The sequence below is a fragment of the Salvelinus sp. IW2-2015 genome, linkage group LG4q.1:29 (assembly GCF_002910315.2).
Source record: "Salvelinus sp. IW2-2015 linkage group LG4q.1:29, ASM291031v2, whole genome shotgun sequence".
Lineage (NCBI taxonomy): Eukaryota > Metazoa > Chordata > Actinopteri > Salmoniformes > Salmonidae > Salvelinus > Salvelinus sp. IW2-2015.
In genome coordinates this window covers 8,855,300-8,877,493 of record NC_036842.1, presented here as the reverse complement: position 1 = coordinate 8,877,493, position 22,194 = coordinate 8,855,300, and the positions used below count along the sequence as shown (strand labels likewise).

At 43.6% G+C, this 22,194-nt stretch overlaps 2 protein-coding genes across 2 annotated transcripts; one reads left to right on the top strand and one right to left on the bottom strand.

Annotated features, from left to right (window-relative positions):
- Positions 1-147: 147 nt before the first annotated feature.
- pum3 (pumilio RNA-binding family member 3) lies at positions 148-13,875 on the top strand. The gene is made up of 17 exons (XM_023983601.2): positions 148-249; positions 601-677; positions 796-1,023; positions 1,196-1,334; positions 3,122-3,197; positions 3,418-3,511; positions 3,621-3,687; positions 4,405-4,579; positions 4,759-4,862; positions 4,970-5,048; positions 5,133-5,231; positions 5,332-5,385; positions 5,495-5,718; positions 7,830-8,052; positions 8,307-8,394; positions 10,934-11,024; positions 13,390-13,875. The coding sequence occupies exons 1-17, from the start codon at positions 242-244 to the stop codon at positions 13,514-13,516; spliced, it is 1,953 nt and encodes a 650-aa protein (XP_023839369.1). The 5' UTR covers positions 148-241; the 3' UTR covers positions 13,517-13,875.
- A 1,692-nt stretch (positions 13,876-15,567) lies between these two features.
- LOC111961384 (potassium voltage-gated channel subfamily V member 2-like) lies at positions 15,568-18,762 on the bottom strand. Its single transcript, XM_023983606.2, has 2 exons — positions 17,341-18,762; positions 15,568-16,377 (listed from the first exon to the last, which is right to left on the bottom strand). Exons 1-2 carry the CDS (start codon positions 18,646-18,648, stop codon positions 16,069-16,071), a joined length of 1,617 nt encoding a protein of 538 aa, XP_023839374.2. The 5' UTR covers positions 18,649-18,762; the 3' UTR covers positions 15,568-16,068.
- Between the last annotated feature and the right edge of the window lie 3,432 nt (positions 18,763-22,194).

Sequence of the window (22,194 nt, the reverse complement as noted above, 5' to 3'; positions counted from 1 at the left end):
ACTGATAATCGTATACCTAACCTTAAATTAACACAAAACAGCAACATTTTGTTTTCATTAATTTCTACGATATTGCCAATTCTGACTTTGTGGCTGTGGTAACTAGTGACAACCCAGGCACAGCAAAATCTGCCGTATCGTTCTAGTATTGTCGCAATAAAAAACAACCCATGCATTTTACGGCAGTCAGGACGTTTTCTGATTGGAAGGTTCATGCCGTAAACCGTTAAGTTCAGAACGCATGTCAAGGTATGTAGCTAAACGTGTGTATTTTGTCTTCTGCATAGGAAATTGCTAAAATAATGTTGTTAACATGACTGTTTTGTCAGTGAAAATAACTCTACCAGACATGTTTAATTATTACACCTCATACCTTATCTGTAGTTCTTTCTGGCCTGCCAGGTTTAGTAGCTAACGTTAGCAAGTCAGCTGAACGCTAACTAGCTAGCTGCTATTGCTAGCTAGCTGCTGTAGTTAGCTGGAAAACACATGGCAATAGCACATACAGTAATCAGTATTCAAGCTGTAACTATGGTTAGTAAATAGTGTAAGCTGCAACTACCTACAGATCATGCGCTTTTTGTCTTTTCCTTTGAATAGTGAGTTATTGAGAATGGAACCCAAAAAGAAAATATTTTCCCCTAAAGGTGGCAAGAAGTTAATACAGAAAGGAAAAGGTAAGTTCAGAAGTAATACTACTACTAATACAAATATTATACTTTTAAATATTGGTTTAATGACGTGCTGGTAAAAACAATGTGTTGGTCTAACTGACTAGTTACAAACTCTGTTCAGAAGGTACAGGTAAACCGGGGACCAAACCAACCGGTAAATCACCAGGGAAAAGGCCATTTAAACCCCGCAGTGGGCAAAAGGGCAAGACGTTTGAGAAGACTGGAGGAAAGGGGGCTCCACAGAAATTCTTGAACAAAAAACCCACAGATGGAAAGTTCATCAAACCCACAGATGGAAAGTTCACCCAAAAGCGAAAATTCATACCTGGGAAGGCCAAGGAAGAGGAAGGTATGAAATATGTACAATAGCCAATTATCAAACACACCTTAAATAGGCCACATTTTGTAATGGCTTGCTGTAAATGTTTTGACAGTAAATGGGTCTATTAGATTTCTTCATCTTTGTATGAATGATCAGTCATCACACCAATGGTGTAACGCTTGTCTGTCTGTTTGCTCAGGTTCCGAGGCCAAGAAGCCCAAATGGGACGAGTTCAAACAGCAGAAGAAGGAGCTGAAACAGAACCGGCAGCAGACTGAAAGAAAGGAGAGTTATCAAATAGTGAGCAGAGCCAAGCAAGTGTGGGAGATGGTCAGAAGGTAGGTTAAACCAGCAACTATATTAGTTATTGTACCAGCAGTCTAACAGAACTTCTATTTTAGGATTAAGTTGCATATATTTATATCATTAGGTGTCACAAAGTGCTATACAGATACCCAGTCTAAAACCCCAAAGAGCCACCAATGTAGAGGCACGGTGGCTAAGAAAAACTCCATAGAAAGGCAGGAACTAGGGCTGAATGCTGGGAACATGGTTAATTTACTGGGATTTACCACACAAAACCACTCCCTATTCCCGGGATAAGTAACTGCGACAAACAGGTAAATTATAATAAATTATTTCTTTGAACAGCATGGCGTGAAATGGAACTGTTAAATAATATGAGCAATATGGCTTCCCTTACGGACTTTGCATGATGATACATCAACGCTCCTGGTGGGGACAGACAGCCCATCTCAGTATGGAGTGCAGTTCGCAGTGCACGTAGACCTATCATCTCATCATGGTATCTTTTTCAGGTAGGCCTGCATTTGCTGCAGCGTAGTCTATGCTACAGTAATACAAAGACTGAATGCACGTCTAATTTAACCATCTCCATCTAGATGTCGGGGCTCACTTTTTTTTATTGTGAAGATTTTTTTTATATCAACTGCAGCATTTTAAAACCGCATATCACTGGAATATCCATGCTTTAAATCAGTGCACGCACGAGCACTCTTTTATCTCTCTACTTCAACTATATTCAAATTGCATCCACAATAGATACTCATGTTCTAGATTGATTTATAGATGTATAGCCCTATATGTGAATGTCTGTGTCTGTATATATGGTAGGCTAGCATTTTATTTATTCAGACCATAACCATTAAATCATCGAAGTGAAAGCCTTCGACACCTAATTCTAGTCCTATATTATTCAAGGATGTCATTAGAATGGAGATAAGAGCAATGTAACTTATTTCATTAATCTGTTGGAAGGAATGAGCAACAATAGAAAGAGGTAGGATAATAACATTAGGGGAAATATTATGGAAGATATATATGAGTCAGCCTACTAACTATACAAATAGGCCATATTATATTTCAAAATTGAAATCAAATTCGCTAGCCTATACTTCTAACTTTGAAGGCTGCATGTGCAGCACCAGAATCGTGTGTTCTCTCCCTAATTTATCATGGTTTGAACGTGCGTAATTCCAGTCCGTTTAATACAGTACAGTAATACAGTTCCCACAAGATTAGCCTGCTGGGACTAGTTAAATCCACAGGCTTTATGTTTTTCTGTTGTGCGTAATGTGCAGTAGCCTATATCAAATATTTATTGGAGGACGGCACAATCATTTGGGCTTTTCTGTGCTAAGCCTCATAAAATGTCTAATGTAGGCCTCAGGTAGTATCAGGCTTGAATTTTCGATCAGTGCTCTAATCTAATCCCGACACGGGCCTACTTATATGCTCTATAATGCTTTTGAATAACACTTCTGGTTTTGGCTGGAAATACTGGGTTACCTGGGAGAAAGGGGATTTATTCTCGGGATGGAACATTTGTAAAATACCAGGGAAATTTCAACCTTAGCAGGAACCTAGGAGGAGGCCTAGAGAGGAACCAGGCTCTGAGGCGTGGCCAGTCCTCTTCTGGCTGTGCCTGGTACATGGCCATTCTTCAAGACATTCAAACGTTCATAGATGGCCAGCAGGGTCAGATAAAACCCTCTATAGCCACTGTGGTTACAGTAGTTTATCACCTCAGGACTAAATGTCATTTGGCGACGGCAACATTTTACACCTGTTCTTATTTATTATATGTCCCTCTTTTTCAACACAGGAAAGATTGCGGCAAAGAGAAGAGGATCAAACTCATGAAAGAGCTTCAGGAACTTGTGAAAGGAAAGATAAAAACAGTGAGTACTGTCTTAACATTTACACTGCTGAAAGGCGCCATTCAAATCTATCATTTACTGTAGATTGTGCATTGTCAATCACGACAATGTACGAATTGAGAGCATGGCACAGTGGAGAATTTGTCACCCGCTGAAATTATTGGACAGACAATTCCTGTCAATACTTGAGTATTGCATCCAAATGCTCAAGTTTGCAGATGAAATAGTTTTTCTCTTTCAGATAGCATTTGCTCACGACTCCACCAGAGTCCTCCAGTGTTTCATCCAGTTTGGGAACGACAAGCAAAGACAGGAGGTTTTTGATGAACTCAAAGGTCAGTGGTTTGCTCTGTTCTAATGATCTGTTCTTCTGAGCGTGGTCAGTTGTTTTTGTCACGTCAATCACAATGCTCTACATCTCAATGATGTTATTCTTTTCCCTAGATGATATGGTCGAGCTGAGTAAATCAAAGTATGCCCGAAATATTGTGAAGAAGTTTTTAATGTATGGGTAAGTGTGCCTTTTTCTTCCTCCAGACATTTTGCTTATACATGAAGTCGTCGCACTAGCAGTGGGTGTATTCTTTCCATATCATCCGATCTTGTGTTGATGGCATTAGATCCTAGCAGGAAATGCCGGCCAAACAATATAGTAAAAACAACAAAAGGGTAATCTTGTTGAGTAAATCGCATCATTGTAAATCACAGTAGTCCTTTGTGCTCGCATGCCATTGTCATTTCAAATTTGTAGTGCTGCTTGATCTGATCTGTCGTTGAATTCCCTGATCATTTGTTTAGGACACATTGAAATGGGAATCAGGTTAATAATTCAAAACTTCACTCATTGCAACCTTCCCTGTAATCGTGACCTTTGCTGAAGATACAAGTTGTTTCAAGTACAGTCTAATGCATGGCTCTGCTATTAAAGGATGGGGGAATGTTATCCTGTTATGAAGGCGTATCTTGTAGGACGAATATAAAGGTCATCATTTGATTGGTTTACATTCTGAACACTCATCTCTGCATTTCCTGTCATCTTCCATGTGTAAGATTTGGAGAATGATATCCGGGGAGAGAATTCAAGTCATATTGATCTCTCTATCGAGTCTCTCTACTCGCTGCTAGTTTCTGATAGGGCAGTGTTGTTATTACATCATAAAGAATTAAACCTGACATGGGTTTCTGAATGAGAATCTGACGTCAGGTGTGTGTATCGTGGATCCCACAGGAGCAAGGAGCAGGTTGCGGGTGTGATGGTGGGCTTCAAGGGGAAGGTGAGGCAGATGCTGCGTCACTCTGAGGCGTCGTCGGTGGTGGAGTACGCGTACAACGACAAGGCCATCCTCTCCCAGAGACTCATGCTCACCGAGGAGCTCTACGGAACCACATTCCAGGTCTTCAAGGTCAGGACACGTCCCACACCTCTCCCACCAGCACAGTGTAATAGTGTAGTTATAAGAGTGGAGACCTTCTCTCATAATCCAGTTACCAAGAGATCGTCTTTCTGATTGCTTGTCTCTGTGAATATCGGCTGGAGTGGATGTTATGCAGAATGTTACTGACCGTTGGCGTGTTTGTTCAGTCGGCAGTGTGTCCCACACTAGAGAAGGTGCTGGAGGCGAACCCGGACAAGGTTAATGGCATTTTGGAGGAGATGAAGCAGATCCTTACCCCCTTGGCCACAAAGTGGGTATTATTGAGCACACACACAGCTCTAACCCTCCACAAGGGAAACCGAGATAATAAATCAAGATACTGCTTTTGATTTCTGTCTGTGTTCTCTTCTCCCACAGGGAGGCTGTGATCAAACATTCTCTGGTGCACAAAGTGTTTCTGGAATTCTTCCTGCATGCCCCAGCCAAACAGAGGACTGTAAGTAAACCACCAATGGCTGTAGAAATGACCGAGCGAATCCTACCATGTTTCTAATACCATTTTGATCATGTGACTTCACAGGAAATGATTGAGTCAATAAGGGAGTCTGTGGTGTATATGGCCCACACCCACGATGGAGCTAGAGTAGCAATGCACTGCCTGTGGCATGGGACACCTAAGGTGAGTATTCACTCAGGCCTTCTAGAGAGATGAGCCTCACCAACCACAGACTAGTGTGTGTTCTTTGTATGTACAGTGATTTATTTGTTTTTTCTTTCAGGACAGAAAAGTCATCATTAAAACCATGAAGACCTACATCGAGAAGTTTGCAATGGTACTCAAGACAACAACAAACAGACAATATTTGATGCCCACAGTCAGACATGCAAATATGTAAACGCGTGTGTGTGACTTACTGATTGGTATGTTGATTTTCTCTCCAGGGAGAGTTTGCGTTCCTAGTCCTCATCGCTGCCTTTGACTGCATAGATGACACCAAGCTAGTGAAGCAGGCCGTCCTATCAGAGATTCTTGCTTCCCTGCCTGATGTCATCACTAATAAGAATGGAAAGAAAGTTGTGCTGTACCTACTCAGCCCGCGAGACCCCACCCACCTGTTACCTGAAATCATCCAGGTGCTGGAGAAGGGGGACGGAAACGCCCACAGGTGAGTCCTGCCAGCACCTGCCACTCATTCGAAAGGCGTCCGCATACTTCCGTTTGGCTGGCGCCTAGCCGAACTTGGCTAGGTGTACCGAACGAGTGTGCTTGCATACTCACTTAACTTCTCTGCGCTACGGATCCCTTTAGCGGGATCATTTTCCTAAACAACTGCTGAATTGCAGGGCGCAAAATATTACAAAAAATATTTAGAATCATGCAATCACAAGTGAACTATACCAAAACACAGCGTAGCTTGTTGTTAATTGAGTAATTACAGAGAGCCACGTCAAATAACAGAAATACTCATCATAAACCTTGATGAAAGATACATGTTTTACATATAATTAAAGATACACTGGTTCTTAATGCAACCACTGTGTCAGATTTTTTAAAGGAACTTTAGGAAAAAGCATACCATGCAATAATCTGAGACGGTGCTCAGATAGAAACAACATTTCTCCGCCATGTTGGAGTCAACAGAAATACGAAATTACATCATAAATATTCCCTTACCTTTGATGATCTTTCATCAGAATGCAGTGCCAGGAATCCTAGTTCCACAATAAATCGTTGTTTTGTTCGATAATGTCCATTACTTATGTCGAATTAGCAACTTTTGCTAGCATGTGTAGTTCACATGTCCAAACACTGGCTCAGATGCAGGCAAATGTCGGACGAAAACTTCAAAAAGTTATATTACAAGTCGAATAAACTGGTCAAACTTAGTAGAGAATCAATCTTCAGGATGTTGTTATCATATATATCCAATAACGTTCCAACCGGAGCATTTCTTCATGTCTGTATAAGTAATGGCACACATTGCCATTCCATGACTAGCGTGCATGACCAGGAACTGGCAATCTGCCAGACCAGTGACTGAAACACCTCCCATCCGGCCCCACATCACACTAGAGGCTTCATTCCACGTTCTACTGACTGTTGACATCTAGTGGAAGGCGTAGGAAGTGCAAACAGATCCATATATTACAGGGAATTGAATAGGCGATGACTTTCACATCGACCCTTTTCAGAATTCTCACTTCCTCCTGTCTCTTATACACATCTAGATGTGTATAAGAGACAGGGCGTAGGAAGTGCAAACAGATCCATATATTACAGGGAATTGAATAGGCGATGACTTTCACATCGACCCTTTTCAGAATTCTCACTTCCTGTTTGGAAGTTTGCCTGCCATATGAGTTCTGTTATACTCACAGACATAATTCAAACAGTTTTAGAAACGTCAGAGTGTTTTCTATCCAATAGTAATAATAATATGCATATATTATCATCTGGGACAGAGTAGGAGGCCGTTCAATTTGGGCACCAATTCATCCAAAAGTGAATCCCAAACAGGTTTTAACCTGCCTTTGTTCTAGTCTATCTAGCTGGTTAAGGCAGCTTGGACGAGTTGGTGCATATATTATTGTTAGTTTTGGACTTTGGCTGTTCGGGCACACACACATCTCCGTTAGCCGAAGTCCACGCCCCCTCGTCTGTGATTTGTCAACAGTGGGGATTCTTCAATAAAGTGTCATTCAATGAGCGATGACTCGTTTTCATGCAAAAACTAAAAGATAAAATAAATATTGCACCAAATATTTTAGTTAGTTAGTAAAATTGCACAATTAAGATCTCCTCTGCATAAACATCAACATTTATTTGTTTTATTTAACTGGGCAAGTCAGTTAAGAACAAATTCTTATTTACAATGACAACCCACTGTTCCCCGGTAGGCCAACTGCCTTGTTTAGGGGCAGAACGACAGATTTTATTAGCTCTGGGATTCGATCTTGCAATCTTTCGTTTACTGGCCCAACGCTCTAACCACTAGGCTACCTGCTGCCTAATGACAGAGTTCTTGAGTCATCTTAGATTAATTGACTATTTTGAGGAAGTGTATATTGGACAAACAATACTATTGCCACTTTTTTCTCATTTTTCAAGGTAAGGTCTTTTAACTGTCCAAACCTACCCTAGAGTCATTTCTAAACATGCCTAAATTGCTATTTTTAACCCAATTGGATAGACAAGATTAAGGAAATGCCGTCTATGCTTCATGCTTTTCATAGCCTGTACTTTAAATGGTCTCCATCCGACCCTCTGTCCCTTCAGCAAGAAGGATGTTGCCCTTCGCCGGAAGGAGCTCCTGGATGCGGTGTCTCCGCACCTGATTCAGCACCTGTGTGACCACGCCCGCACCATGGCAATGGACAAGGCCTCCAGCATCACCGTCAGGGACATTCTGGGGTCCGCCATTGGGGACCTGCATCCTGCCATGGAGGCTGTGGCTGAGCTGGCTGCTGACGACTTCACACCAGGAGGAGTAGAGGGGCAGGTGAGGGGACAGGGGGGTGAGGGGTCAGAGGCATGGTGTGTCTGTCAAATTCAAGTAGGAGAATGTCTCTCATAGGTGAGAATTGCACTTGGTTTTGAAGTCTCCATTGGGTTTACTTCAGTCTGTCAACTGCAGGATGATTGTCCAGGCTTGGTATCGGAAACACTTGAAGGGCAAAATCTATCTCTCTTCTGTCCTCTGGAAAGACCATCGTATTCAGTGTGAACATGTTTTGTCTGTTTCCTGTTCTGTAGCTGCACATGGCTGAACACCCTGCTGGGCATCTGGTGCTCAAATGGCTGATTGAACAAGACACCAAGATGAAGGAGGTTGGGAGAGAAGGTATGACCGTCTGCAAAAAATATCACCTGTGGGGCTGACCGTATACAAATACACTCCCTTAAGTATTTATTTGAATGGTGAAAGTAGAACTTTTTAATTTGGCTCTATAATCAAGTATTTTTGGATTTGAAATAAAATATTTATATATTTGATGAAACATTGAATTTGGCCTTACTGCTATTAGTCCATATAAATGCATTGAAAAGCAGATTCATACATGGGAAAACAGATAATCAAAGGGAAGTTTGTTTTAAAGTGTCTCCTAAATCTAAGAAAGGTCAGGATTTTTATTTTATTTTTACAAAAAGAAAATAGGCCAACTACTTCCATATATGTATTCGGAAAGAATTCAGACCCCTTTTTCCATGTTTTGTTAAATTACAGCCTTTTTTTTAATTGTCCACCAATCTACAAACAATACCCCATAATGACAAAGCAAAAGCAGATTTTATTTGCAAATTTCTTGAAGCATGTTTTGCAGCTATTACAGCCTCAAGTCTTCCTGGGTATGATGCTACAAGCTAAGCACACCTGTATTTGGAGAGTTTCTCCCATTTTGCTCTGCAGATCCTCTCAAGCTCTGTCAGGTTGGATGGGAAGCGTGTCTGCGCAGCTATTTTCAGGTCTCTCCAGAGATGTTATATCAGGTGCAAGTCCGGGCTCTGGCGGGGTAACTCAAGGACATTCAGAGACTTGTCCCAAAGCCATTACTGCGTTGTCTTGGCTGTATGCTTAGGGTTGTTCTCTTGTTGGAAGGTGAACCTTCGCCCCAGTCTGAGGTCCTGAGCGCTCTGGAGGTTTTCATCATGGATCTCTATGTACTTTGCTCCGTTCATCTTCCTCGATCCTGACTAGTCTCCCAGACCACGATGCTGCCACCACCATGCTTTACCATAGGGATGGTGCCAGGTTTCCTTCAGTCCAAAGAGTTCAATCTTGGTTTCATCAGACCAGAGAATCTTGTTTCTCATGGTCAGAGAGAGGCTTTAGGTGCCTTTTGGCAAACTCCAAGCAGGCTGTCATGTGCCTTTTTACTGAGGAGTGGCTTCCGTCTGACCACTCTACCATAAAGGCCTGATTGGTGGAGTGCTGCAGAGATGGTTGTCCTTCTGGAAGGTTCTCCCATCTCCACAGAGGAACTCTGGAGCTCTGTCAGTGACCCTCCGGTTCTTGGTCACCTCCCTGACCAAGGCCCTTCTCCCCTGATTGCTCAGTTTGGCCGGGCGGCCTGCTCTAGGAAGAGTCTTGGTGGTTCCAAACTTCTTCCATTTTAAGAACGATGAAGGCCTCTTTGTTCTTGGGGACCTTCAATACTGCAGACATTCTTTGGTACCCTTCCCCAGATCTGTGCCTCAACACAATCCTGTCTTGGAGCTCTACGGACAATTCCTTCGACCTCGTGGCTTGGTTTTTGCTCTGACATGCACTGTCAACTGTGGGATCTTTATATAGACAGGTGTGTGCCTTTCCAAATTATGTCCAATCAATTGAATTTACCACAGATGGACTCCAATCAAGTTGTAGAAACATCTTAAGGGAAACAGGATGCACCTGAGCTCAATTTGAAGTCTCATAGCAAAGGGTCTGAATTCTTAAGTAAATAAGGTATTTTGGTTTGTAATTCAATACATTTGCACACATTTCTAAAAACCTGTTTACGCTCTGTCATTATGGTTATTGTGTGTAGATTGAGTTAAAAAAAATTTTTTTAATCCATTTTAGAATAAAGCTGTAACGTAACAAAATGTGGACAAAGGGAGGGGGTCTGAATACTTTCCAACCAAGGACCAAGTACTAAACTTTGAACTACTTTAATACACACATACGTTAATTTGTCCAAATACTTATGACACCTTCAAATGGGGCCTAGATACATGAAAGTGCTTTCATTTCTAAACGGTAGTACTGATATGTTTGAAAATACCCTCAAATAGAAGGTGGCATCGCAGTGCTAGCTGTGCCTCTAGAGATCCTGGTTTGAGTCCAGGCTCTGTCGCAGCCGGCCGCGACCGGGAGACCAATTGTGTGGCGCACAATTGGCACAGCGTCGTCCGTGTTAGGAGAAGGTTTGGCCGGCAGGGTTATTCTTGTCCCATCGCGCACCTGACCCGGTCGCCAGGTGTACGGTGTTCCCTCCGACACATTGGTGCGGCTGGCTTCCGGGTTAAGCGGGCATCGTGTCAAGTAGTGTGGCTTGGCTGGGTTGTGTTTCGGAGGATGAGTCCCATCGCTGCCACTCCCATACGTACAAGACTGTAACTACCAATTGGATACCATGAAAGGGGAGCAAACATTTTTGAATAAAATTATAGGAAACATTCTGTACTGTCGCCTCATGAAACATTTGATCTCAAATCCAAAATTCTTGAGTATAGCGCAAAATTTTAGCTTCACTGTCCATAAAAAAATACTTAAGGGGGTGTATGATCTTGAAACAGTACTCCACTCACAGACAATGCAAACATGGCTGTATGCGTGTCCATTTGGACCTGTGACTCTATCCTGTATCTTCCTGACCATGACTACTGTGCCTCCACAGAGCGTTTCTCCAGGGTCCTGTTGGACAAGGTGGGGATGGACAAACTAAAGACGTGGGCTGCAGTGAACCGTGGGGCTATCGTGCTCTGCTGGTGAGTACCTCTACACTGTTAGATCTAATTCCTCTCGCCAGTCACAAACTGTAGCACTATTGGCAAATACTGCAAAGCAAGCAAACTGGTGCTTTTTGATTTAATTAACCTTTATTTAACTAGGCAAGTCAGTTGAGAACAAATTCTTATTTACAATGACTGCCTACACCGGCCAAACCTGGACGACGCTGGGCCAATTGTGTGCCGCCCTATGGGACTCCCAATAACGGCCGGTTGTGATACAGCTACAGCCTGGATTCGACCCAGGGTGTCTGTAGTGACACCTCTAGCACTGAGATGCAGTGCCTAAGACTGCTGCACCACTCGGGAGCCCAATGCTTAACAGGGGGGGGAGTAGAACAGAAATGATACCAGCTCCTTCCTAGGAATTGGGGGAAACTTCCTCCATTTGAACTTTGAACTTATCCCGATACAGTCCAATCCTTGCAAAACTTGTAAACCAGAGATTGGAACCGGTTCAGGGAACAGCACCGTAAAAAAAAATTTTTGCGCGGAACAGAATTGTGAACGAAAGTGATCTATACTGTTCCAGAACAGAACCGTTATTTTAAAAGCATGGGAAACGGTAATAACGTTATTTTAAAAGCATGGGAAACGGTTAATAACGTTATTTTAAAAGCATGGGAACCGGTTAATAACGTTATTTTAGGTTCCAGGCATTTTTTCCCCAGTCCCACAAAACATAAAGTGCCTATGCCTCACTGGCTGGAATTTGTTGTCTGTGCGTGTCGGCAACCCGCCCCTCCCCCCCGGAGCGTAGTCTAGTAGCCTACTGACGTGTGATTCACTGAAGTTTGATTCAGATATTAGGGTGAGATTTTTAATTGGAAAGAATGGATTTAATGTGTTTAAATGATGGATTCTATAGTTATCCTATAGTTTTTAATTAAGGATTCTATAGTTATCATACAAAAAGGTAAGCCGTGTTCTGCACACACAAGCTTGTTAGCTAGCTGGTCCAACGTTAAGCCAACTCTGAAGTTTTAGACATTCAAAGTTCCTTCATAGAAGCCACTCCTCCGTAGGTATAATTGTGGGCCTAATGCAGATAAGGCAAACAAGATGCCAGCACTTCAGGCCAAGCGTACTCCTCCACCCTCTCGCTCTCTCCCCACCCGCAACATTTGTCGCATCTTGCGCCCTACACATCTGTCCAATGCATATAAATAGCTTGCCTGCTCCATAGCGAGCTGCTCTGTCTGAAGTAATTTAATGTAGAAAGGAAAAATTGTAAACCGTTTATTTATTTTTGGTTCGAACCGGTTCAGAACTTTATTTTGCTGGTCGGAACAGTGGAACGGATGAAATAATGGTTTTGTTCAGAATGGAAAAAAACTGTTGTAAACAGATTGAAACTAGAAGTGCTTAGAAATGTGTACCATGACAGCAAAACTCACTGAGCCATGAAAATGGTAATTGAACTTGGATCAAGGTCTCTGGAGGCCAAACACTTCAGGAATACAAAACACCATCACAAAAGACTAAGCTTAGTTATTTGTCTTGATTTAAACATTTAAATCTTCCCATCACTATAGATGTTCTGCTTGTCGTTTCATCCTAGCTGTTGCCAGTGAAATTGAGTGTAAAGCGAGAACAGGCAGGCGTCAGCTGGAGGTTAAGCATGTCTTACAGGGTGGCTGTTTGTATTCATTCACCATATCACTGGGTGCTGTGGGTGAGAAAGGGGCGGGCAGTTGGGCACAGCTGCCCATTGTGGAACAGCAACACAAGCCGTGGATTACGCTTCCTCAATTCCTTGGCTTTCGTTTTCTTCTCATTTCTCTGCCTCTCTAGCCCCCACCCCTTCCTCCAGTCCGTCTCTCCTCTCTTGTCCTGTGCCACTGTCCCACCTCCTCCTGCCATGTCTTTGTGCCCATTGTCCTTCTGTAATCTCTCTAAGTCTCTAAGCAGTGAGAGATTTGTCTGATTCACTCTAAAGTCTACATTTATAGCTCTAGCCTGCCATATCAAATCCGTTTTTCTCTTAGGATTTTCCCCCAGCAGCGGTGGCAGATAGTGGAGTCGGGGGTGGGCTTCCGGGGCCATATCTATACATCTACATTATTATAAAACGTTTTTTATTTTGTCTTTTTTTTTTTTTAGTGGCGGCCACAATTTAGCCAGGGCAGTGCACTGCTGCTAAATGCAAAGAGGAAGCACTGCAAATAATTTGGTTCGATGTTCACTAATTTCTTTGCTAAAAATAGTTTGACTTGGTTAATTTAGTATGGGTAGAAATGTTTCACTAACCAGGTATGAGATGAAAGGAAGACATTTGTTTTGTGATGTGGGATATGTGTAAAGGTTACCTTCACCAACATATCTGTTTTTGTGTTTTTTACAGTCTCCTGAACAGTGCAGACGAGACTGTTGCAGAGGAGGTTAGGGAGGCGTTGAAGGCCTACGCTCCAGAACTACAGAAGATCCAGAACTGTAAAGGAGTGGAATTTCTTTTGGAGAAATTGGCCTGATACATATTTCATGATGTCTATCCTTAGAGACAGTCCACCCACTTGTGACTTTTCACCAACTGGAGTAACAGGTTTTCATTACTTCACTGGGGTTTATATCGTTTTCTCATGACTCCACCCAGTCCATTGACCTGACCATCCTGGTGAAATAGCGTGAAGAACAGAGGACGCTTATTTGTACTGCATTTTTTTTTGTCCAGATAATTCCGATATGCTTGTTTGTAAAGCTGTGGTGCAAGTATTTTAAAGGTAAAAGATACCCACATACTGGCAGACAGTGAGTTTGTAACTGACCTGTATTTTTGATTTGTGCTAGCTGACTGCGGCGCTGAAATAAACAAATGTTGGTTGGTACACTATCATTGTGTGAAACTATCCATTGCCAATGAATTTGTCAGTAAGCAAATGTTAGAGGAAGTCTTTCATATATAAATCCAACCATAAATGCATTAACGTTAACCCTGACAGGGAACCTCAGTCCGTCACCTTTATGCCCCATTAAGTCACCAATCTGTGTCCCGGCCTGTCAGACTGCTCGTGGCCTATTCATCTGAAGGAAGCAGAAGCCTGCATGCTCACTAGTGGGCCCTGCTTAGACTCCATCTGTCTAGGTCTCTGTGATTTGGATGGACCCAGTCAGCCGAGAAACAGCTTTTTCCTTCAAGGCCCAGCATTCTTCTCATCAGTTTCGAGGATTATCAGTGGCTGCCTGTGTGGCTGCTATTTGGATTCTGTTCAGTGGAGACAATTTGGCCGTTAGGCAATGAAAAACACCTGCGAGCTGTGCTGTCATGTTATTTTGATCTTTCTCTTTAGCAAAAAGTCAGCTTTCTGCTAAGTGGAAATACATTAGCAATGTATGGGTGGCCGGAGAACATTGTGGAGGAGAAGCGAGATGTTTTACTCTGCCCAAAATCTGTCCATGAAAATAAGCGCACGAAGTGAGGAATTTTTGTATAGTGTAAAAAATTTGGCCATAAAAGTGTACTTGCTAGTTTGCTCGAAAAATAATTTTCGTAGTGGTTAGGTTATGGTGAATGAATGTATTGATATAAGTGGACACGTGGCATTTCGGCCACCAAAATCAAACACTATAGGAGGAGTTGTGCATGTTGTCATAGAGAGAGGACTCCTAACTATAACCCGTTTTAGTATGGACATTTAGGGATTCCACCATTTTATTGTCAACTGGGTGGGGAATCCTATGCGTTGGGAGCAATCAGCCAATGAAGAAATTACTACTTTAAAATGGAAATGGCCTCAATGGTGCTGCTCATACGGTCTGTCGCAGACGCTATAATGGCACAGATACAAAGATGAGTCTATAGCCTGTTCACACAAGTATCTACCCTCTCATTGGCTAGAATGGTCCCACCTAATCTCGCCTTCCCCTGCCTTCTGTCTTTGAGGAAATGTATTTCCATTGTTAGAGCGGTCACTTGACTATCTTGTCAATATAATAGACAATCTTTGGAGAGTACTTGTGAGGTTTTCCAAATATGCATAAAGAACATTCAAGATCACTGTGACCTACCCTTTTTAGTTTTTTTTATCTTCTAGCTAGAGCATAAACATTGCAAGCTGTTTCCATATTCAAAAATTAGCTTTGGGAAGATTCAATCTTACAGATTCCCATACAAAGGTGGAGGGGCTGAGTATTTAACCTGTCTAGATTCATCCAGATGTTGCATTTTTTACTTCTTATTTCAGACCGTCCCCACCAGCCCCGGAGGGAGGTCGGGGACGGTAGGGATTTGATTGGAAGGGAATGGCGTGGTATAAAAATGTAAAATATGCATTTCAAAGGCCTTGTTTCTTCTGTAGGAATTAATTGATTCTAAACCTCAATTGTAACAGTTTTAACATGGTAAAGGCAAAAAGGGAAAACGCATTAAGAATTGATAACCTATATGATATATTTCTTTGCAGTATTTTTGCTACAATGCAAGGTTGCCCTCCACTCTGTGGGAGCATTAAAATCCAAGCATGTAATTTCATAGAATCTCAGAATGCTTGGCAATGCTGAAATCTATGCAAGCAATAACCTGAAATTAACCAGTTATACAGTAACAGTAAACATAAGCCTTGTTTATACCTGGTACTAACATGCGTCCTTTGTCCTCATCTTGTCCACATTCTATTTGTGCTCACACTTTCAGAAATGTGTCTACACATGGCTTTAATGTGTCTCATCCATCCACTGTGTCTGCATTGTGACCAGATGTCTTGGTCTCTCTCTGTATGTAAATGATTTGACAGCTATTCTTTCATAATGATGATTTAAATGTTTTCATTGTCCATATTGGTCTACACTTGTAGCGTGCCTGACTACCTCAGGAGGTGGTCAGGAAGATCTGATGACAATCGGATCACATTGCATATTTTAATCGTCTACACCTGACGGAAAATGTGGGCACAATCAGAATATGGACAAGATCAGGATAAAGGATGCATTTTAAAGCCAGCTTTACGGGACTATAGATGCATAGTAACTCCAGCTCGCTTGGAACCCCACTTGGTAGAAATCATTTTATGCTGTCACAGCATATCTATTAATTGAATGGAAAGTCTCCCATAGTGCTCAGAGAACATTCACCAGTGTGTTTATGGACTGCATCGTCACAGCATTTGGTCAACTTCCTGGCCGCCCTCTTGGCGAACCTGACCTTGCCCCGAGCCTTCAGCGTGGAGCTGTACTCATAAGACTTCAGCTTGGTGTAGTAGTCTGAGAACTTGTTGTACAGGATGGATATGGGCATGCCGTTCAGAATGATCCCAAAGGAGATGCAGGCGAAAGCAAACAGCCGGCCCAGGATGGTCTCTGGAAACATGTCTCCATAGCCCACAGTAGAGATGCTCACCTGAGGGAGAAGACCAATGGTCATGTTATCTGTAAACATTAACCGAGTCTCTACTGAGCTTGCTAACATTGCCAGGAAGTTACAACCTGGACTCAGATTCAACTTGCAGTGCATAGCAGTTGTAACTTTGCTTTGCAATCCGAGCCCCGACTTGACCCTTCGTGATATGTGTGTCACTGTGCTCACTAGAGGCCTTGGAGGAGGCCAAGGAGAGCCCTGTGAAAAGCTTTATTTGGAGGATTAATTGAGAGGAGGTCGTTTCTGGGGATATATTCGACCTCCGTCTGAAGGCTCTTTTGAAGCGTTGTTTAATGGAATTACAGAACTAAGGCACTAGGTGGGTCTACAGTCAAATGACATAGACATACAACAGATCAATTCCTGTGTTATCTAGTTCCATTAAATAAGGTGGAAGTGCCTCAAGGGAAATCCCTAAATGCCTCTCCCCTGGCAGTGAGAGGGAACTGGAGTCCAGCCCTCTTTTAATACCATTGTATTTATTAGGCAATGGAAAATAGCTTCCACATCTGCTGAGTCAGCCCTAATGAAACAAGATCAAGACGGCAGGACAGGCTATTGGCAATGTGAAGGTGTCTCTTACAGGTAACCGTGATAATAGGCTACTGTACTTGACAAGTGTTTCTGGGAGCATATTTGTAATTAAGGCCAACTTTAGTTCTAGGTGGAATTGAATTGTCATATCAGAATCTGCAGTAACAATGAATCAATGCTGCGTAAAACCCAATTGTCTGTGTTTAACAGTACCACATATACACATAGAAAGATACTCAGCACAGAGCAAGGTCAGAATGTGCAGAATAATGATAGTCCGGAATTTGCAGTGATATTGTAATAGTACACAGTACAACCATTTCCAAATAACTAAACTAATCAATGAAGGAAATGCAATAATATTAAGCAAATGGCTTATAATGACCAATGAAATAGAATGGGATGACTTACAGCTGCCCACCACCATGCGTGAGGGATGCTTGTGAAGTTGGTCTGATGGACATCATGCTCCACCGTGTACACCATGGCAGAGAAGGTGAGGATTCCCATGGCGATGAAAAGGAATAGGCAGCCCACCTGCTGGTAGCACTGGCGCAGCGTGAAGCCGAATGCTCTCAGCCCCGTAGAGTGGCGTGCCAGCTTCAAGATACGGAAGATCCTCATCAAACGCATGATTCTCAGCACCTGGCCCAATTTGCCCACCCGGCCCACCGTCTCGATGTCTTGGTGCTTCCCGTAGTCGTCGTTCTCGAAGCACTCCAGCACTAGCTGCAGGTAGAGGGGAAAGATGGCAATCAGGTCCACCGCGTTCAGGACGCTTTTCCCGAAGCGTCGCAGGTCCGGTGTGGACACCAGACGCAGCAGGTACTCCATGGTGAAGAAAGCGATGCAGAAGGTTTCCACATGCTCCCCGTAGGTCTTCCCGCTCAGCTGGCCCGTGGGGGTGTTGTACTGCATCTCCTCCACCGTGTTCAGCGTCATGGCCACCAGGGACACCAGCACGAAGAAGCTGGAAGCCAGAGCCATGAGCTTGGCGGTGACGGAGGAGAAGGGCTTCTCCATCAGGTTCCAGATGATCCAGCGTGTCTGGCCAAACGCCATCCCGTGGAACAGGTCCTCATTCTCCTCCATTTCCACCTCGGCCTCCAGCTCCCGCTGGATCTTCAGCTGCTCATTGAGTTCATCCTGGCGCTCCTCAAAGGAGATGCGGCAGCAGCGGTGTGTGTTCTTGATCCTGACGCCCCAATAGTTGATCTCCTCCAGGAAGTTCCTGGGACACAGCTCGTCCTTGATCCGGAGCACGCCCGTCCGGTAGAAGTTGAAGATGCTGTGGAAGATGTCCGGGTCCCTGTCGAAGAAAAACTCGTTGTTTTGGACAACATAGTCGTCACACAGGTCCAGCTTTCTGTTGGGGTCTGTGCATGTCGCCAGGCGGCCGATCCTGGTCTTGGGATACTTGGCAGCAACCCTGTATGAGATCTGATACTCCTTCCCACCTACGTTGATGTTCAGCATGTAGTTCTTCACAAGAGAGGAGAGACCTCTTGTTGGGGAGGCCATTACAGCATCTTCCTCGTTTTCGTACTCTGCATAGATGTCGTAGATGTCTCGTCTGAGCTCTTGCATGGAGTTCCATTGTTTCACCAAGTTGTTCTGGGTGAGGGGAACATTGTAGTCCTCCTCTGGTTCCTTGTATGTGGGGCCTGTCCCCCCCACTTTATAGTTGGGGAAAAGGCTCTGTCTCCTGTTCTTGAGCATTCTGGAATCCTGTGCTGGGACCTGGTCAGACACGCCGGCTCACTGAGTGGTGTGGAGGCATTACCACAGGTCTAATACCCTCTCCTGAGTCACCCACAGCAGTATACCAGCAGAAAGAAAGAACCCTGACCGTCTAATGTTGCTGACTGAGGATCTGGGTGCTTAAAGATTTAAATACTATTATCCTCTTCCAGTCGCTTTCCCCTCCTCTCTCTCTCCCCTCCACCCTGACGTCTTCCATTTGCCTTACATTCACAGATCAAATTGCCTAGCCACAGCAGGGGACACTCTGTGCTGTATTATAGACCATTACTGACCTCCTGGTTGGTAGTAAAAAATTAAATTAAAAGGGAAGGATGCAGGATAAATCCAGTTTGTTTCAATAATTCTAACACTATCCCATTTTCTTATGTCATCTAATAGAAATGTCTTAACAGAAACTGACAGAAATGGACAGAAGTCCTAAGGAAATCTTTCCGGTCATAGCTCATGTGATGTGTTTTCCTCTACATGCAGCTACTAATAGTCTTAAAACCTCTGGCTTGTGGAGTATTATAATCCTAGAGGCATGATAAAATACGATAACACACGCCTAATGTCTACTGGCATTAACATGCAGAGCAGGACAACTCCAGTTAAGATGTGGCCTGCTGCCAGCTGCACTGTATGGTACTAACTCATTGCTTACCACCAAGTGGCACCAACCACTTTCTCTCATGCAAATAACTAAACAATGGCAAATTCCTACGGACCATAGCCGCGGGAAGTAAGGGTGCTGAGGGTGCCGCAGAGCCCCCTGAAAAATCGTAAATAGAAATATATATACTTTTTTTTTTAAAGGAGATACACTGGTCCTTTACTAGCCCTGTATTAGCGGACCAATATAGCATCTGTAGCACAGGCACATTTTTTTATTCAGCACCCCTAAACACCTCTGTCTTTTGTGTGCAAGGGAACTTTGCTGTGACCCTTTAATCCAATCTGGTGCAAGAAAACTAGTTAAAGTGCTCTAAAGTAACCTGCCCTCCTAGCCTCTGTGTAAACTCTGTTTCAACTACACTTGTTGTGGGCTTAATCTAGTTAGCCTTTTTTACACTCTACAGCATATTGTACTGCACTCTGTAATGCTAGTCTGGCTGACCAACCTGGTCTCAGATCATTTTGTATTATTTTGTACGTAAATCTGCAAAACTCCATTTAGTATGATATGTAACATTTCGTATGGTATGTTTTAATTTGTGGATGCCCATCACCCATTTCATATGATATGTTAAGAATTTGCGAAACGTACAATTTGTTACGAATATGCAAAAAATGCAATATGTTACAAATTGGAAAACGTATAAGATTTGACCAATTCTAGCTAGCTGGCTAATATTAGATAGGCAAGGAGTTAGGGTTAAGTTTAGGAGTTAGCATGTTAGCTAACCGTTCCCCTAGCCCTAAGTAAACCTCAGTCAGACTGTCTTAGGCATCTCACAGTACGGACATTGCAATTTATTGCCCTGGCCACATCTGCAGTCCTCATGCCTCCTTACAGCAAGCCTAAGGCACGTTCACGCAGATGAGCAGGGACCCTGGGCATTTTTCTTTTGGTGTTTTTCAGAGTCAGTAGAAAGGCCTCTTTAACAACTGTTCCACAGGTGCATGTTCATTAATTCAAATCAAATCAAATCAAATTTTATTAGTCACATACACATGGTTAGCAGATGTTAATGCGAGTGTAGCGAAATGCTTGTGCTTCTAGTTCCGACAATGCAGTAATAACAACGTAATCTAACCTAACAATTCCACAACTACTACCTTATACACACACACAAGTGTAAAGGATTAAGAATATGTACATAAAGATATTATGAATGAGTGGTGGTACAGAACGGCATGGCAAGATGCAGTAGATGTATAGAGTACGGATATACATATGAGATGAGTACTGTAGGGTATGTAACATAAAGGCATAGTTTAAGTGGCTAGTGGTAATGTATTACATAAAGATGGCAAGATGCAGTAGATGATATAGAGTACAGTATATACATATGAGATGGGTAATGTAGGGTATGTAAACATTATATTAAGTGGCATTGTTTAAAGTGGCTAGTGGTACATTTTACATAATTTCCATCAATTCCCATTTTTAAAGTGGCTGGAGTTGAGTCAGTATGTGCAGCGGCGCTAAATGTTAGTGGTGGCTGTTTAACAGTCTGATGGCCTTGAGATAGAAGCTGTTTTTCAGTCTCTCGGTCCCTGCTTTGATGCACCTGTACTGACCTCGCCTTCTGGATGATAGCGGGTGAACAGGCAGTGGCTTGGGTGGTTTGTTCCTTGATGATCTTTATGGCCTTCCTGTGACATCGGGTGGTGTAGGTGTCCTGGAGGGCAGGTAGTTTGCCCCCGGTGATGCGTTCTGCAGACCTCACTACCCTCTGGAGGCCTTACGGTTGTGGGCGGAGCAGTTGCCGTACCAGGCGGTGATACAGCCCGACAGGATGCTCTCATTGTGCATCTGTAGAAGTTTGTGAGTGCTTTTTGGTGACAAGCCGAATTTCTTCAGCCTCCTGAGGTTGAAGAGGCGCTGCTGCGCCTTCTTCACAACGCTGTCTGTGTGGGTGGACCAATTCAGTTTGTCCGTGATGTGTACACCGAGGAACTTAAAACTTTCCACCTTCTCCACTACTGACCCGTCGATGTGGATAGGGGTGCTCCCTCTGCTGTTTCCTGAAGTCCACAATCATCTCCTTTGTTTTGTTGACGTTGAGTGTGAGGTTATTTTCCTGACACCACACTCGAGGGCCTCACCTCCTCCCTGTAGGCGTCTCGTCGTTGTGGTAATCAAGCCTACCACTGTAGTGTCATCCGCAAACTTGATGATTGAGTTGGAGGCGTGCATGGCCACGCAGTCGTGGGTGAACAGGGAGTACAGGGAGAGGCTCAGAACGCACCCTGTGGGGCCCCAGTGTTGAGGATCAGCGGGGTGGAGATGTTGTTACCTACCCTCACCACCTGGGGGTGGCCCGTCAGGAAGTCCAGGACCCAGTTGCACAGGGCGGGGTCGAGACCCAGGGTCTCGAGCTTGATGACGAGTTTGAGGTACTATGGTGTTAAATGCTGAGCTGTAATCGATGAACAGCATTCTCACATGGGTATTCCTCTTGTCCAGATGGGTTAGGGCAGTGTGCAGTGTGTTGCGATTGCGTCGTCTGTGGACCTATTGGGTCGGTAAGCAAATTGGAGTGGGTCTAGGGTGTCCGGTAGGGTGGAGGTGATATGGTCCTTGACTAGTCTCTCAAAGCACTTCATGATGACGGAAGTGAGTGCTACGGGGCGGTAGTCGTTTAGCTCAGTTACCTTAGCTTTCTTGGGAACAGGAACAATGGTGGCCCTCTTGAAGCATGTGGGAACAGCAGACTGGGATAAGGATTGATTGAATATGTCCGTAAACACACCAGCCAGCTGGTCTGCGCATGCTCTGAGGGCGCGGCTGGAATGCCGTCTGGGCCTGCAGCCTTGCGAGGGTTAACACGTTTAAAGTTTTTACTCACCTCGGCT